The sequence below is a fragment of the Diceros bicornis genome, chromosome X (assembly GCF_020826845.1).
Source record: "Diceros bicornis minor isolate mBicDic1 chromosome X, mDicBic1.mat.cur, whole genome shotgun sequence".
NCBI lineage: Eukaryota > Metazoa > Chordata > Mammalia > Perissodactyla > Rhinocerotidae > Diceros > Diceros bicornis.
Window position 1 is genome coordinate 119115869 of NC_080781.1, and position 16770 is coordinate 119132638.

The 16770-nt window shown below is 37.8% G+C and overlaps 1 protein-coding gene and 1 long non-coding RNA gene across 2 annotated transcripts in view; both read right to left on the minus strand.

Moving 5' to 3' along the window:
• LOC131400355 (fibrous sheath-interacting protein 2-like) overlaps nt 1-16770 on the minus strand; it is an 82758-nt gene that overhangs the window by 32112 nt on the left and 33876 nt on the right. The window contains 6 exon segments of the mRNA XM_058535110.1: nt 2-663; nt 666-2928; nt 2964-3016; nt 3019-4848; nt 4851-5291; nt 16268-16337. Of these exon segments, the coding sequence (XP_058391093.1) occupies nt 2-663; nt 666-2928; nt 2964-3016; nt 3019-4848; nt 4851-5291; nt 16268-16337 (5319 nt within the window).
• LOC131401430 (uncharacterized) lies at nt 7903-16332 on the minus strand. The gene is made up of 3 exons (XR_009217675.1): nt 16268-16332; nt 12289-12325; nt 7903-7962 (listed from the first exon to the last, which is right to left on the minus strand). It is a non-coding gene; the product is annotated as an uncharacterized LOC131401430 (long non-coding RNA).

Consider the following 16770-nt stretch of genomic DNA (forward strand, 5'->3'; position numbering starts at 1 on the left):
TTTCTGTGGCAAAAGATTTTAATCTATTCAAAATAGTTTTAGTAATGAAGTGAGCATTTTCCTCACATGGGTCAGGAGCAGATTTCTTGGCGTCTTGTTTCTCAAATACAGTCATCTGATTATCATCAGAATAAGCTGATTTCAGCTGTACATCTCTTCCTTTTCTTGCAAATAGAAATCTCGCCCTTTTCCTTTCATTCACTGAGTTCTTAACAGGAGATTGTTGACGCTCTGCTTTGGGAAATTCATCAGAAAATGCCAGGGGTGATCATCTTGGAGAAATAGAATCCTTTGCATTTATGCCAAGCATGACAGCATAAGTGAGACTTTGAAGAACAATATTTACCATATCATTGGACATCACAGCAACGCATGATTTAGAAACTAAAAGCATGGGAATAGCCTTATTTGCACACTCTGGGTCCGTTTCAGAGTTTGCTTCTAAATGTTTTCCAATTTCATTACATTTAAGAGTGGACGCAACAAGTGGGAGATTATTCTCATCTAGTGTTTTCTCACAGATGTCACTTAAGATACCCTCAGTGGTATCTAGTATTTGAAATTGAAGTTTTTTTCGATAATCACTATTATTGAACAGCTTTTCAACAATATCTTCTGGCCAACCTGCATCAATCTCTCTGTCAAATATGTTTTTTTCATATTGCCTTTAGTAGACACAATATCTAACACTGTGTTAACAATATGACTTGGAATACTTTCAGAAACCACAACATTATGAGTTAAGAATGGACTTTTTATTTCTTTATCTAACTTATGTTTGATTCCTTGTAAAATTTGTCTAGCCACTTCTGTTGCATATATATTTAATTTAGAGGCAGTCATTTGACATATTGAGGTGGTCTTCCCTGACTTATTATGATCTACCGAGCAACAGGAAAATTGATCATCAGAATATGAATCTTTGGTAGATAACCATGGTTGGCTTAAAGCAGTCTCATCCCGCTGTAAAGGTAAAGCCATTGGAACTGTGAAATTGATATGAGGACAAAAGAGAGCTTTTACTTTGGAAGTAGCAAATGTTTCTAAACTTGTTAATACTGACTGTACAATATCTTCAACAACATTTATTTTGGTCAGTTTACTAATACTGAATGTGGACTGAAATGTACATGGATTTCTGTCCAGTATGGTAGAATAAACAGAAGACTTTCCTCCACTGGCGTGTTCAGGAAAAGAGATATTTGCTGGAAAGGTGATAGTCTTATATCTATTTTCATTTGCATTTCTGTCTGTCATGACAGCAGAATAAACTTTTTGAAATATGGTTCTAACAACATTATCTGCAACAACAGTTACATCTGCTTCAGACACTAAAGGATCCATTGTTTTATCCAGGGACTGAACAGATGTTTGAGTAGCTGGCTCATTACCAGCATGAGGAATGTCATATAAATGGGACTGGGGGAGAGGAAGCACATTTAATTGATCAACTAAATCATTCTGAAAAATTTCATTCAAAATATTTCTTATAATGGGCACAACTGGGGACTTTTGTGGCTCTTTGAGTTCTTCTTCAAATTTTTTTAATGTCCTTTCTAGTTCCTGTTGCTTAAAAGAATCTGATTTAGTTTCTTCTTCTAGTGGTCTTTCCTCTCCAGCACTTTCATTCTCTGTATCTGCAGGATCTTCTCCATATGACTCTGGGTCAGCTCCTCCAGGAAGAAAATTTCCATAGATTGGCCTGTATCGGTAATGTTCAATGCCTCTCTCTTCTGGTTCAGTTTCATTAAACATATCTGTAGGCAGTGCATCTAAAATTAAATTGATTAGATTCTTAAGAATTTGTTTCTCTCGTGGTGGCTTGCTTATACATGTTTCCAAATCTGGCAAGCTCACATTTAATTCAGTTTGAATAGCCTTCAAAATGGTACTTGATACTTGCTTTGCATGCACATATAAAGCAGACTGCAATCGTTTTTTATGTGTGTTAGCACAAATGTTGGTACTTTCACTTTCCCAGTATGTCTTGTTGCTTTTTTTATTTCCATTCATTAGATTGCCCAGAGTTCCTAAATTTCTATTGGCAAACCCCTCTAATTTAGCAAAAACCATTTCAAAGATATCTGAAGCTCTGACTTTCAGTTTATTTGGATGCTTTTCTTTTGTGGTCCCTATTTTGGGAGCAGTAGTTTTTCCTGTGTTGTTAGTCACCTCTTGACTACCAGGCTGGATCACACTGGACACCATGCTGGAGATTATGTCAGAGCATCTGTTCATTTCCTCAACAAGCAAAGCAAATGATGGGCTGTCAGTGTCAATATACTCTGAGATAGCTTTAAATTCTGGATTTGTGAAAATATGATCCATCTCAACACTACATAATTTTGTAATGATATCTTCTAGAATTGTATGAGAAATGAGCTGAATATTAGACTGCAATGCAGTGGTTGTTCTCAAATTCTCATTGATCCACTCTCTGTTTTGCTCATCAGATAGGGGAGAATTTGGATGGTCTCCTATGAGCTCGCATAACATGTCATATAAGATATCTCCAATTCTATCTAACACCTGCAATCTGGTACGTTTGTGAACTTCCTCTTGCATGGGAGGACAATGAGAAGACAAAAGTTTTTGTTGATCAATGTCAGCAGTTCCATGTGAGATTTTAGACCTTAGCTTATCTGAAGAGAGTAGAACACTGTTTTTATCTGTATTTCCACTTAATACTTCACAAATACAAGTTGCTAATGGACTTGTCAAAATGTCATTATTTAGCTTTGTGACAACAGAATCTAATTCCTTTTTGGTGTCAGCAAAATATCCTGTTTCAATAAAGTTCTTGGGAAGGTCACTCTTCCTAAGATTTAGATTCTTCTTCTTATGTCTCAGTTCTTTCTGGATAGTATCCAGAACAATTTTTACCACTTTAGTTGTGTAAGCACTAAGGTGAGATTGAAACAAAGATTTCTTGTCAGTCAGTCAGGTGCAGGCTTCAAATGGGCAGCATGGATTTCTGGTTTGAGGCGGTTTTGCAATTTTGGGCAAATTTTGAGTCCAGCTTCTTAAAAATTGTATAAATGATCTTATCTTTAATGAGAACTACAGGTTCAGATGTTGATTCACTTTCTCTAGGTTCTAACCAGGGATGTTTTGTAGGGTCTATGCCAAGTCCAGATAAAAATTTCATCTCCCTTTTACTTTCAAACCATATTTCTAATGGCTCTTTATTTGGTACATCAGCATCATCTAGAGAAGTCTGATGTACTGATGAATATCCAATAATGTGACTAGAAGCTATGTGAAGTATTTTTAATACAGCATCTACAATTTCTTGAGCTACTGTATGGATTTCTGACACAGAGAACATCTGGTCCATCCATTCTTGATGTGACAGATCTTGTGCTTTTCCTGAGGTAAGAAGTAAAGCTTCTTTACCATTTTTATAATCTAAGTGACCAGAGGGCCCAGAAGATATGTCTTTGAGCATCTGTGCTAAAATACTTGTAATTATATTTTCTGAGGCTTTTTCTATTTGATGCTTTTCATCTTGGCTGAAAAGCAAAATGTCTTTATTCAAACATGGCTTGTCCTTAAAAAGGTCCTTATTATTAAAAGTTGGAAGGTCAGTCTTTAATCCCCAATCGTGAAACGCTACTTTGCCTCGATAAGCAGGCTTCATAGGTAAGTTCATATATCTTTTGTACTTTAAACCAGCATTTTCTCTTGTTAACCAGTGATCAGGAACTTGTTCTTGCAATTTTGCTTTTTCATCTTTGATAGATGAACTCAGTACATTTTCCAGAATTTTGTCTATTTCTTCATTTTCATCTTCAGAATAAAGGACCATGCCAGGAACATTAATAGGTGGAAACAGGCATCCATATCGAGGACCATTAGCTACTCTAGGGCTGGCAAATATGTTCTCTTCTTCAGTGCCAGAAGGACTGCTCAGTCTGGGGTGTCTACTCTTTAGGACGTTTGTTTTCTTTGGTTTCTGATGTAGCTGAGCCAAGATATCATCAAGTAGCTGAAGGATGATCACTGTTTCTTCAGTTGCAATAAGCCTTTCATTATTAAGTCCAATTTGTATATAACCTAGTATGGTGCTGATTGCTTCCTCTATATAACCAACCAGAGAGGACTGGGAAAAAATATTTTATACTAAATTTTGTATTTCTTCTTCGCCAATCAAATGGGCTGCATCAGGTTCAGCACTGGATTTCCTTTTGCTGGCTCTTTGAAAGAATGTATATGTTGGATCTTTCCTGTGTTGCTGATAAGCAGGTTCAGCTGTGATTTCAAGATGAGCTAGTTCATTTTGCTTAGAAGATGCAAGAGCCGCCAGCTTTTCTAAAATCACATGAACCATATCCTCCGCAATATCATTCATGTTCTCCAAAGTGTAAGGCAGTGAAGCTTTTGAAGTTCTTTCTTTTGGAGAAATGAAATGTTCTCCACTAGCTGTTAAGTCCGATTTAAAGTGAACTGACAACTTTTCTTGTGAAAATACCTCAGTACATTTTGTCTCAACTGCAGCCTGTAGCTTCTCAAGCACATTTTCCATAATTTCAGCAGCTGCTGAGGAGATATCAACATCGGAGATGACTCCTTTGTCAGTGTCAATTTGGCCAACCAAGGCTTTGGCCGTAACAGACGAAAGGATGGGGACGGTCTGGGTAAATTCAGACACCATTTCATGAAAAACGTTTTCTAAAATCAACTCAGTTTCCTCTTTCAGGTGATTTTTACAGTTAACAAAAACATTCTTTAACTCCTGCATCTGATTTATGGCTTTTGCTTTTTCATCAGAAGACAGTGGGCGTTTTAAGCCATCTGTTTCAGTGATAGCATCTTTAGATTTCTTTGTGTCTGTTTTAATCGGTGCGAAAGGTGACTATTGGATTTACAGATTTTAAGCTTGGAGGATTCAAAGGTCTCATTATATTTAGGTTCAGAGGTTTTAGGTTGTTCTTCCCTGTGATATGTTTTTCCCACAACTATTGTTTCTTTATGGGCAGGAGATGGTTTTAAAGGTGCTGCCAGTTGCTCTATTGCCCTGTCAGCTGCCTTTGCACAGGGCTTTGCCTGAAACGTCTTACTTGTTTTATACAGAAACGTTTCACTGCACATGCTACAGCAACTAGCACTATATGAAGAGAGGGTGGAGTCATCAGGCATTGGGTATATAATATTTTGCAACCTTCCTTCATATTTTCTGATGGCTGGGTATAATACACTGGTCACTGCAGCCACAACCCAGGTCATTATATTATGAATTATACTGCTCAGTTCTTCAGAAGTTACCTGGAAAGGAGGCGAGCAGGGATATAAGGGAAATCACATATGAATTTATTCTATTTTAGGGACAGGGACTAACTTTTAATTCCTTGTATCCAACAATGCATAGCTAGAATCCAGCCATGGTGTATAGGGAGAACATAGGAAAGGATCTATTTAGAACATCAGATTATTTTCAAGTTAGTTTATTCTTTATGGCTGTGAGATATTCTTTGAATAAGATTCCTTTTGATTCAAAATCCCTTGGAAATTTTTATTTTCAGCATTTATTGCTGAGGATAAATGGCTTCCTGGTTAAAAATAATAGCCAAGTGGGTGTCTAGGCTCATAGAAGACAAATGCTCTGGCAAGAAGTAAGACTGTGTTTATGATCCAAGGAATATTTCTTAAAAATACAAACCAGGTTACCTCTAACAAACTATTTCATGACGCAGATTTGCAGTCAAAACGTTTATGTGCCTTGGTGGAGATAGCCTCCTTTTACTTAAGCGTCTGTTTAGCTACGAGGTGAGGGTGAAAAATAAAGCGCCACAGTGGAGGGGTCAGCCTGTGGGCTCTGAGGCCCACCTATTGCTGCCTTCCTCTGTCAACTGACTGTGTTTATATATGCAAATGATTACAGCTACTTGTTAAGGTTTAATGGATGGGCAACAATTAGCACTGATGATTTAGGGGAAATTAATAGGCTTTGGGTCCAAAAAAAGATTATCAGTGCAAACTGTCTTGGATAGGGAGGCAAAGGACAGCTCATGAAGTACAGAAACACATTAATTTAGGTAGAAAAAAAAGGTTGAGCTAGAACTGGGACTCAAGGAGCCAGAAGGCTGAGCAGTAGAAAGAAGTTTGGGTCTCCTTCAGTATGAGCTGAAGTAGAAATCCAGGGACCAGACTTGAATGACCATTTTCTCAGTGGTTAATTGTGCTCACTGTCACAGCTTAGATTGGACCCGGGGTAGATGCAAATTGCACCTGCCAAACTCTATACCTGTTTATGTACTTCTAACTTATTGCAGGTACATTTTGGGAACATAAAAATCCTCTTGCTTATAATAAAATAGTGTCTGTTTTTAAGTTGTTACCCTCAAGACAGCCAGACCAAGAGTGTGTACCTTTTACAGGAACTCTACTTCTCAAGGCTGCAGATACAAGTCAGTGGCAGCAAAAGCCGGATGCCTGGCATTCTAGCTATGCGTTGTTTGATATCTTGGCATTTGGGCACCAGATTCTCTACAGTGTAGTTGTTGCCTCCCAATTATCTCCAAAGTTAGCTCCAGATTGTTCAGGTTTAGGCAACATTCAAAGAAAAGTTAACACCTTGTTGCATATAACATACTCTCTTCTGACCCATTAGAGAAGGTTTGAGGGCCACTTCAGGGAAAAGCCATTTTGTTCCACTCCAATTCCCAATCTCTTAATGCATTTTTTATTGTGATAAAATACACATAATGTAAAATTTACCATTTTACCATTTTAAAGTGTACAGGTCAGCAGCATTAAGTACATTCACAATGTCATGCAAACATCACCACTATCTAGTTCTCTTAATGCATTTTTTTCACTTACTGCCCAGACCAGGAAATGGCTATTGAGTTTGAAAAACATAGTTTTGAGTGACAGCATATGGTTGAAAAACACTTGTTTTATATAAACATGTCCTAAAACAAACACTTCTAAGAATAACATCTAAACATTAATAGGTAAGTTACTCACCTTTTTGGTCTAAATTGGTCTAAGTCTGTTCCAATACATATGAACTAAGAATTTTAATATATATTATTTTCTTATTACCAGAGATAATGTACAGCCAACCTACATTATTGCTCTTCGAGTAGCTGAGAAGAAGCATTTCCAATCTTGATATATAAAATAGGGCCATTCCTAAAGTTTTTAATGAAGTGAAATGTGATAAATGGAATCTGATTTTTCAGTTCATTTTCACTATACTATTAAACTGAGAAATATCCTTTTGGTGTCAGTATGTCTAGGTCTTTGTATTTGTTGCTTGTTCTATGAATTGAGCAGGTGTATGTGTGCAAGACTGTGTGAATGTGCTACTCCCCTGAACCCCTCTCTTGTTCATGATTCCTCTATCTAGCCCCAGAGTTGGGGCTCATCAAATTTACCCTCTTATCTTTGCCTAGTCCAACCTGCAGCTCTCAGGTGACTAGATCCCTTCTTTAGATGGAGTAGCCATCCTAAGATTCTTCTTACTCCTGGGAAAATTAAGAGACAGATCCAGGCATCCTGGCTGACCTGCCCAAGGGGCAGGATGCTAGGCCTAAGCCAGATTTGTAGTGGTCTGCAAAGGCATTTCACTTAATGCCTTCCCCTTATGGAGTGGGTTTGTGGTATTTGATACTTTTCCCATGATGATCAAACCTCCTAAGTCTCCCCCAATCTACTTTCCTGAGCCCCCTGCCCAAAGGGCCAATAACAGTAATTTGGGACCCTTTTTAACAATAATTCTTTTAACAATAACTTTAGACTTCTGCAAAACTCAAGATTAACTGAGAGTGAAAGTCAAGTTAGAGAAAAAGGCAAAGAGAGCAACTGACTAATGTCAACAGATGATTTTTCTGGTTGTCTGATTCACAGATTTTTCTCTAATAACATATTAGAAAATATCCTTAATATGTTGCTTTATCAGTGAATTTCATCTTACATACTTTTTCTTGAGAGCGATCTTGATAGTAGTTTTGTTGTCTGAAAAGAGAGATTGATTTTATTACTTATGGTTAATAATTTAGGTATCTTTTCACCAAATTCCTAATCATTGAATCGGATTATCCCCTTTCTGCTTGGGAGTTTTTTTCTCCCCAGAAATTCACAAGAATAAGCTTTATTTTTTGTCTAATCTCCATATTTAGCCTCCTACTTAGATATTGGCCTCTGAGTATAGGACATGCTTTATTACTCAGAAGAGTAGAATAATTGCTGCATAAACAGTAGACTACTGGCTGCTGCATAAACTAACATCTATCTGATATTACTACTCTTGATCCACCTTAGCCATGTTTGTTTTGTAGTGAGTTGGGAAGAGTATGGGGTTGGAGAGAGAGGGGATGGGCTAGTCCTTTCTGCTTGCTCTGCTTGACCAGAGCTTTTTAATAATTCACTTTCTACCCACCTCCTCAAAACTCCTAGTCTCCTCCCCTCATCCCATAGTAGGAAAAGATCTATGGATGGTTATTGATAATGATGGATTAAAATAATGGGTTTTTGATCATACGCAATATCAAATGAGATGTAGCCCTTTTCTAGGTATCACAATATTCTATTCTGTTCTATTAGAATTATTTATTATCACCTACTACACAGAACCAAAAATATATTTTACTAAATTGTAGCGAGAACAACACAATCATGTAAATTATAGAATAATAAAAAAGTTAAAAAAAATCAAGGCCTAAGACTGTAATTCTGATTTATTTTCATGTTTTCCTGCCTACCTGGATCCCTTGCCTCTCTTCTTCCTGATCTTCTTAAAGAAAAAATGGCACTCTATCTTCACTTGTACTTGGCCTGCCCTTATGTTATCAAATTTACTTTTTTCCCCAAGGCCTACAGTTCAGTTGTGAGAAATACAGCCAGGGTGTGAAATTACAACTTAACCTCTAGTAGGAAAAGAAAACCTTATAGGTCTCAGCTAGAGTTAGGTAGCAATAGCCCATCCTCAGACTAGCACCTTTTTGTAATATGGAACCTGGAACATGAATGCTTATGGCAGTGACATAGTTCCTATCCTTTGGCTTCCTTTATTTTTCTAAGATCCAGTTTCTTAGGCCAACTCCAGCACAATTTCCTTCTTGTAGATCCTCTGCAATCTTTCACTGTAGGCAACAACTACATTGTAGAGAATCTGCACCCACATTCTTTTTTCTGCTCTCTCTACCTCATACCACAGGCAGCAAGTGGAACCCAGTGAGTCCTGTGTATTTGTTGCTACCTGTCCTCACAGGCATGCATTTAGATAAAAGGAAATAGCAAAGACCTGAGAACAAAACTAACCAAATAAATGAGAAAGTCCTCATATAAGACCACTAGAAAGGAGTTGTAACTTTGGATACAATCTGCAATTTGCAATGAATTATCAGATTCTTGTTGAAGTCAATCTAGCAGAAATGTGCAAATGAACTCACTGTTATATCAGGAAGTTCCACCACAATTCCATGAGTGACATGATATTCCATCCACTTTTCCCTAGTCTTAGGTGGTTTTCCCTGATAGGTTGATGCTACGAGAGTAAAGTGTCTAATGTTTAGGTCATCTGTACTGCCAACTCTCTATTTCTTAAATAAAGAGGGCAATGATATTAATGACAATTAATTCAGAAGCCCCAAAGAGAAGGCACAGTTTTTCACAGTTTAATTTGCTATGTCATAAAACTATAAATATACCTTTCTGCTCCTGACTTTCTCCTCCATACAAATTCACTTTCATCTAGAAGATACCTGAAAGATATCTTCATATGGTTGGCGAACTACCCCTTGAAGATTAATGTGACAAGACAAAATTTTAGTCTGCCTGCCTAATCCTTCTGAACATCTAATTTTTTTTTTGCTGAGGAATAGTCGCCCTGAGCTAACATCTGTTGCCAATCTTCCTCTTTTTGTATGTGAGCTGCCACCACAACATGGCCACTGACAGATAAGTGGTGTGTGTCTGTGCCCAGGAACCGAACCCGAGCCGCTGAAGCGGAGCATGCCAAACTTAACCACTAGGCCACTGGAGCTGGCACCTGAATATCTAATTTTTAATCTAATTAGTGGTCTTCTACTTGTATCTCAGGCCCATAGCTTTGGGGTGATGCCTGATACCTCCTGATCATCCACACATGTAGTCCATTCTATTGCCAAATCCATTTACTTATTCCAGTGCCTGAATGGGACTTAAATGCAGTACCTCTGTATCCTAACATCAGTGTTCCAATCTGAAAGCCAAAGACTGGATAGTTCCATGGGTGGCCCTCCCTTTGCCTGACATTTTATCCACTGCCTTGCCTTCAATTCACTCTCTGGCATTCCTCATGTCTCCCTGTCTTTTCTCCTGATGCTTTGTGAAGCACAGCTGAGGTCAAGGGCAGTGCTTTATTCATCTTGGTATCCCTCTAATACCCAGCACTCTACTTTGAAGGTAGTAGGTTCTCAAGAAAGTTTGGTAAATAAATTCCCATTTAACATGTTTTAGATTTATGCATACTTCTCTGTACTCCAAAAGAAAGGCCATTGTGCAGGCCACAAATCATTAATGAGCTTCTGCAACTGGCACCTATTTAACGGTCTTCAATTTTCAATTTGTCGTACTTGCTGCTGTCAGAGGCGCTCAGCAGAGCTATTGATTTGATAATACCACATCCCTCCTCAAAACCATTAGACTGTCACCCAATGAATGAAATACAAACTTCTGAGCACAGTCTTCAGGGCAAGAGACTCACTGCCTTCTTTACTGTTTCTCCTCTCATCTTCCATCCCAATCATAAGAACATACTCAGTATTTAAATGCAAAGCTTAATTATTACAACTGTTTACCCCACCACTATCTTATCACATTTGCTTCTTCTTGTCCTGATTTCTTTGGTTTCTAATTCTATTTTATTAAGCTTACTACATGTGTCCTTTGTGTTAGCATTAGAAAAAACAGAGAGCTAAGGAATTGAGGGGAGAAAAGAAAGAGGAGGTAAATGGTGGAACAGATGTGAAACTTCCACAGTTGAGCCTTGGGAAGCAAGGAGCTGCATCAGAACAAGAGGACTAAGTCAAAGGCCTTGAACCTGTGTTCTTCTCTGTAAGGTTAGAGAATATGACATGTAATGGGCAGAGTCAGACCAGATGGTGGTGTTAGCTGTGTTTTGTTGTGCTCTGGCCTGGAATTGTCCTAAGTATAGCTAAAGGTATTTTAACCCTGGGTATTTGAGAGGAATGGGGGAGAAGCTCCAGGTCATGTGTGAGTTCATCTTAGCTGAGCTAAGATTTTTAACAAAAGGGTACCCAGAGTATTTGCTGTTGAAAAGCCTCAAGTAATTCTGTAGCTCTGTAGTCTGGGGCAGAGGGGGTAGGAGGAAGAGGGAGGTAGGAATTAACACTATATAAAACTACATATTATCATTATTCTCTCACCTTTATTTCTTTAAACTGTCCTAATACTGGATACTCAGTTTCTTTCCTTCAGCATCTTTGTATCCCATGAGCACTCAGTAAGTCAGACAAACTGACTTCCATCAGTCTTAAGCTCAAAATCCTACTCTAGGAAGCTTGGTCTGAATGTCAATACCATTTACCACCACACACTACTTCACTTTACCCAACCATTTTCATCCGAGTTTGGGATTTATAAACCTATCCTGGACCTCATTTGGCTTGTTGAGTATTTAAAAGATGATGGGGTTGGGTTTGTGTGTTCCACTGGGAGTTAGTTTATGTGCATGAAATATTATCCAAGTTTGAGGGGAACAGTACATCAGCAGAATTGTTGGCCACCAAGGTTTGAGGGCTGAAAGGCCTCCAGGCCAAAAAAATGTCTTCTCTACTGGCCTTTATTTTGCATCATTAGAGATTGATTACTTTGGATTACAGTGCAAATATCCTTAGGATGGGGCAACAGAATAAGTCATTAATACTATATAGTAAACTATCATCACTAGGAAACCAATAACCTCAAAAGGCACAAGTAATGCATGTTTGAATGGGGAGAGGGGTAAAGAATTATATCCAGATCCCAGAAAGCTACCTGGAGAGAAGAGGTAGTGCTACCCAAAAGGGGAGTGAAGGCCCTGTATATTAGGGGAACACAGAACCAAAGTGAGAATAAAGAGGCAAGGAGATTAAAGAGCATGAATGACTAACTTTGCCTACTTTACAATTTTAGCTTAGTCCCAAGACGTTGCAAAAGATGTGAGTTTTACTACATTCAAGCAGAACTACAAGAATGGAGAATTCCCTGGGAAAATCTGCCCTCAAGCAGCACTAGTGTGTAATTATTAAAATGTTAATTTAAAATACATTAATTTATTAAGTTTTCTTAGATACTTACTTAATTGATGAATCATGAGAAGGGACAATTCTGTGAGCTGCAAGTGGATTTGCAGAGAGAAAAAGAAAATTACTACTTGTTGGTATCCTTCACAAGCTACTTGTAAAATGCTAATTAACATATCTTAATAGGTCTTCATTCCCTGCTGTCACTGCTCTGATTAAACCTTCCAGGGCCTCCCAGAGAGGCACAAAATATACCTTAAGATCTGGGGCCATTGCCTACATCACCAGCCTCATCTCTGGTCATCATTCTACATATATTCTATGCTCCAAAGATACTGAACAACATGCAATTCCCTTTGCCTCTGCCCTTACTATTTCCTTTGTAACTCTAGTGTCCGTCTTTTAAATTTCTCATCCTTTAGGACACATTCAGAGAGCCTTCCTTGAAATCTGCCTAGGTAGACGGCATCCTCTGTCAATGCTCCTGAAACACCCTTTACATTTTTCTATTATAGAACTTACTATGCTGTACTGTGATTACTAGTTTACAGTGCCTGGCACATAGTAAGTGCTCAATTACATTTTTTGTTGAATTAACTCTTTAACACATGTTGGCTCATTAGTCTGCCTGTCATTAATCTCTTCCCACTCAAATAGTGTCTAACATGCTTTGTATGCCAACTAGCAAAGTTCCATAAGTGGATTTCAGTAAATATTTCTGGATAATTATACTAAAGCAAGTATTCATGTGGAATATGTCCATAGGAATACTGGGATGGTGTATGTCAATTATGCACATACATGACTAAACAGTCTTAGACAAACAGAATGCTCTGAATAATAGAAAGTAGTATTACCAATTAGAGCCAGTTCAAAGTCAAGGTGAATTGCTATTTATTTTTCTCCCAATAAATGTAAAGTATATCGTGAGCAACCAATAAATTCCAACAATCTGCTTAAAAAGTTTTACTTAAATTCTATGTACCTTATTGAGTTTCTTTGTGTATGAGTATGTTTTTGCATGTGTACAGTTTTGGAAAGGAACAAGCTGGAATTAACAGTATACAAACCTGAAAAATTAAGTGTAAAGATAATACTGTTGTGGAGTTTTAAAATATGTCTACAAATTCTTTGATAATACTCCCTCCAAGAGGTGAAGTAAGTTAACTCTCTTCCCCTTGAGTGTGGGTTGGACTTAGTGACTTGCTTCTAATGAATAGTTATGGTTGAAGTGATGGTGAATAACTTCTAGGACTAGCTTATAAAATATATTATGGCTTCAGCTCCTCTCTCTTGGATTACTCACTCTGGGGGAAGTCAGATGCCATATCACGAAGATACTCAAGAAGCCCTATGGAGAGGCTCACATGGTGAGGAACTGAGGCCTCCTGCCAACAGCCATGTGAGTGAGCCACCTTGGAAGTGAATCCTCTAGTCCCAGTCAAGCCTTTAGATGACTGCAGCAGCCCTGGATGACATCTTGACCGTCATCTCATGAGAGACCCTGAGTCAGAACCATCCAGCTAAGTTGCTCCTGTATTCCTAACCAAAGAAACTGTCAGATAATAATGTCTGTTTTTGTTTTTTGGTGTTTTTTTTTTTTTTTTTGGTGAGGAAGATTGGCCCTGAGCTAACATCTGTTGCCAATCTTCCTCTTTTTGCTTCAGGAAGATTGGCCCTGAGCTAACATCTGTTGCCAATCTTCCTCTTTTTGCTTCAGGAAGATTGGCCCTGAGCTAACATCTGTGCCAATCCTCCTCCATTTTGTATGTGGGTCGCTGCCACAGCACGGCTTAATGAGTGGTGTAGGTTTGTGCCCAGGATCCGAATCTGCGAACCCAGGCCACCAAAGTAGAGTGTGCCAAACTTAACCACTATACCACTGGGCTGGCCCCCTAATGTTTGTTTTTTTAAGGTGCCAAGTTTGGGGGTGATTTTTTACTCTGCAATAGATAACTAATGCAACTGTTGAAAAAATAAAGAACTCTTCTATGATTCCTGCCATATGGTGGATTAAATATCCTAAAGAGACTAACTGTGTAAAACCTATTAGGAATGCAATGGGAATTTGATAAAAATACAATTGTAATATATAACTTATATACATCTCTTTGATGGCTGGACACACCTAGTAGAGAGTAAGAAAAAAGTCTAGCAGAGAAAAATATCAGTAAAGACATATAATTGAATAATATAATCAATAAATATAATTTAATATTCATTTAGAGCCTTATATCCTTCAAATAGAGAATATCCATATTTTGGTATGTCCATGGAACACTTTCGAATATTAATCACATATTTGGCCACAAAGACTTCAATGTGTTAAGAATTTACAGGCTACATTCTCTGAACCTAGTAAAAAAAATGTGACCCAAAATGTTAATTTCTTGATAATTAAGAAACATATTTATGGATAACTCTTAGATCAAAGAGGGAATTAAAAGAAGAAAGTATAATCTACCTAGAAAAAAAACACTTTATATCAAAACCTATGAAAACAGCTTTTGTTATTTTCCATAGGTTTTGATATAAGGTGTTCTTTTCATTGCTTCTCTCATGAGTCCCAGAACAGTGTCTATAACTGCCTGCTTGACTGTTCCCCTTAGATGTGCCACTCGGATGCCTGCAGGCACCTCAAACTCAATATATTCAAAGGTAATTTTTTCTCTTCCAAACTTGTTCATCCTTCTGTATTGCCTGTCTACTGAATAGGACCACTATTCACTATCCATTTAGTTGTCCATTCTAGCAATCTGGGACTTGTCTTCAACTCTTTCATCTCTCACATTCAATCAGTAACCAAATCTCATCCATTCGACCTCCTTAGTTTGAGTCAAATCTGTGCCCAGCTCTTCGTCCTCACTGTCACTGACTTTGTTCAAGACTCATTTCTAGCCTTGACTATTGTAAGAGCCTCTTTAAATTTTTTTGTTGTTGTTTGTTTGTTTTTTTTCCCCCAAAGCCCCAGTAGATAGTTGTATGTCATAGCTGCACATCCTTCTAGTTGCTGTACGTGGGACGTGGCCTCAGCATGGCCGGAGAAGCGGTGCGTCGGTGAGCGCCCGGGATCCAAACCCGGGCCGCCAGCAGCAGAGTGTGCGCACTTAACCGCTAAGCCACAGGGCCGGCCCTGTAAGAGCCTCTTTAATTGTAGTAAGAGGCAGCATGGTATTGTGGTTAGGATTGGTTGAATAAGACAAACCTGGGTTAAAACCTTGGCTTTGCCACATACTATGTGAAATCTTAGGCAAGATAATTTACCACTCTGAGACTTAGTTTACCTAACCTCATTAAATTGTTGGGAGGGTTAAATGAGAGAATATAAAGAGTTTAGCATAGTAACTGGTACCTAGTAAGTGTTCAATAAATGCTAACTTATTTTTATTGTCTCATTGCCTCCAGTGCCTTCACCTCTAATTCTGTTTTCCCTTTTTAGAAAAGGCAAATTCTGATCATATTGTGCCCCTACCCATGTTCTTCAATAGTTGCCCTTTCATAACAGGATAAAGGTAGATTTCTTGGCATGGCCTACCAGAATCTTAATGGTCCAACCCTTATCTACCAGTCAAGGTTGATCTTCTGCAGTTCTCTAACTTGAACTTTTAGCTAAAGCAATTCTGTAAAACATTGTATTTCCACAAACACACTATACTCCAATGTCTATATCTTGGTAAATGTATTTCCTTTTCCTAGAAGGTTCTCCTTCCATTCACCTGCTGAGAAAATTCTTTCTCATCCTTCATGTGTCAGTTCAGTTGTGGCCTCTTATGTAAAAGCTTCCCTGGCTTTCCTGTGTTTTCGCTGGACTTTATATGTACCTCCATTATTGCACTTATCATATTGGGTTATGATTATTGGCATAACTGTTCCCACTAAAGTATAAAATCCAGAGTAGGGACCATGGCTTTTCTACTTTCTATGTTCAATAATTAGCATAGTGCCTGGCATGTAGCAGAAGCTCAATAAATGTTAGTTGAATCAATGGATTAATAGATTGCAGGATTTACTTAATAACTGTTGCTGATGTTTACCTGGCTCATAGTTTAAATTTGATTTCCTGGCCTTTTTTCCATTTGAATCAGCATATGTCACCTTTATATGCTATAAGAAAAATAAAAACAAAGAAAAATCTCAAAGGAGTTTTAAAGAATTTCTCACATTTAAAATACAGAAATTTAAGAAAAATGATTTTTAAAGTCCATTTATAATATACATGTTTTATTTGGTTTATATTACATATATTACTTAGAGAATTCAAAGATTTGTAGAATTCACTGGTATTGTAAAATTAACTAACTGAAGAATGCACTGATCAGCATGGAAGGTAATCAATTGAATAGCTAAAAAGAATATGTGGTTATTAAAGAAAGTTAACTATATGGGAAATGTTTTTAGAGAGCTGGAAGGCAGAGAGCAGGATTTCTGCATACATGGCATGTGACTCTTTGATTTGGCCAACAGCTCTACCTGCTTGGGTAATTATAGATGAAGATAAATCCAACAGAGTAGACTGTTTTTTTCCAGGTCAGATTGC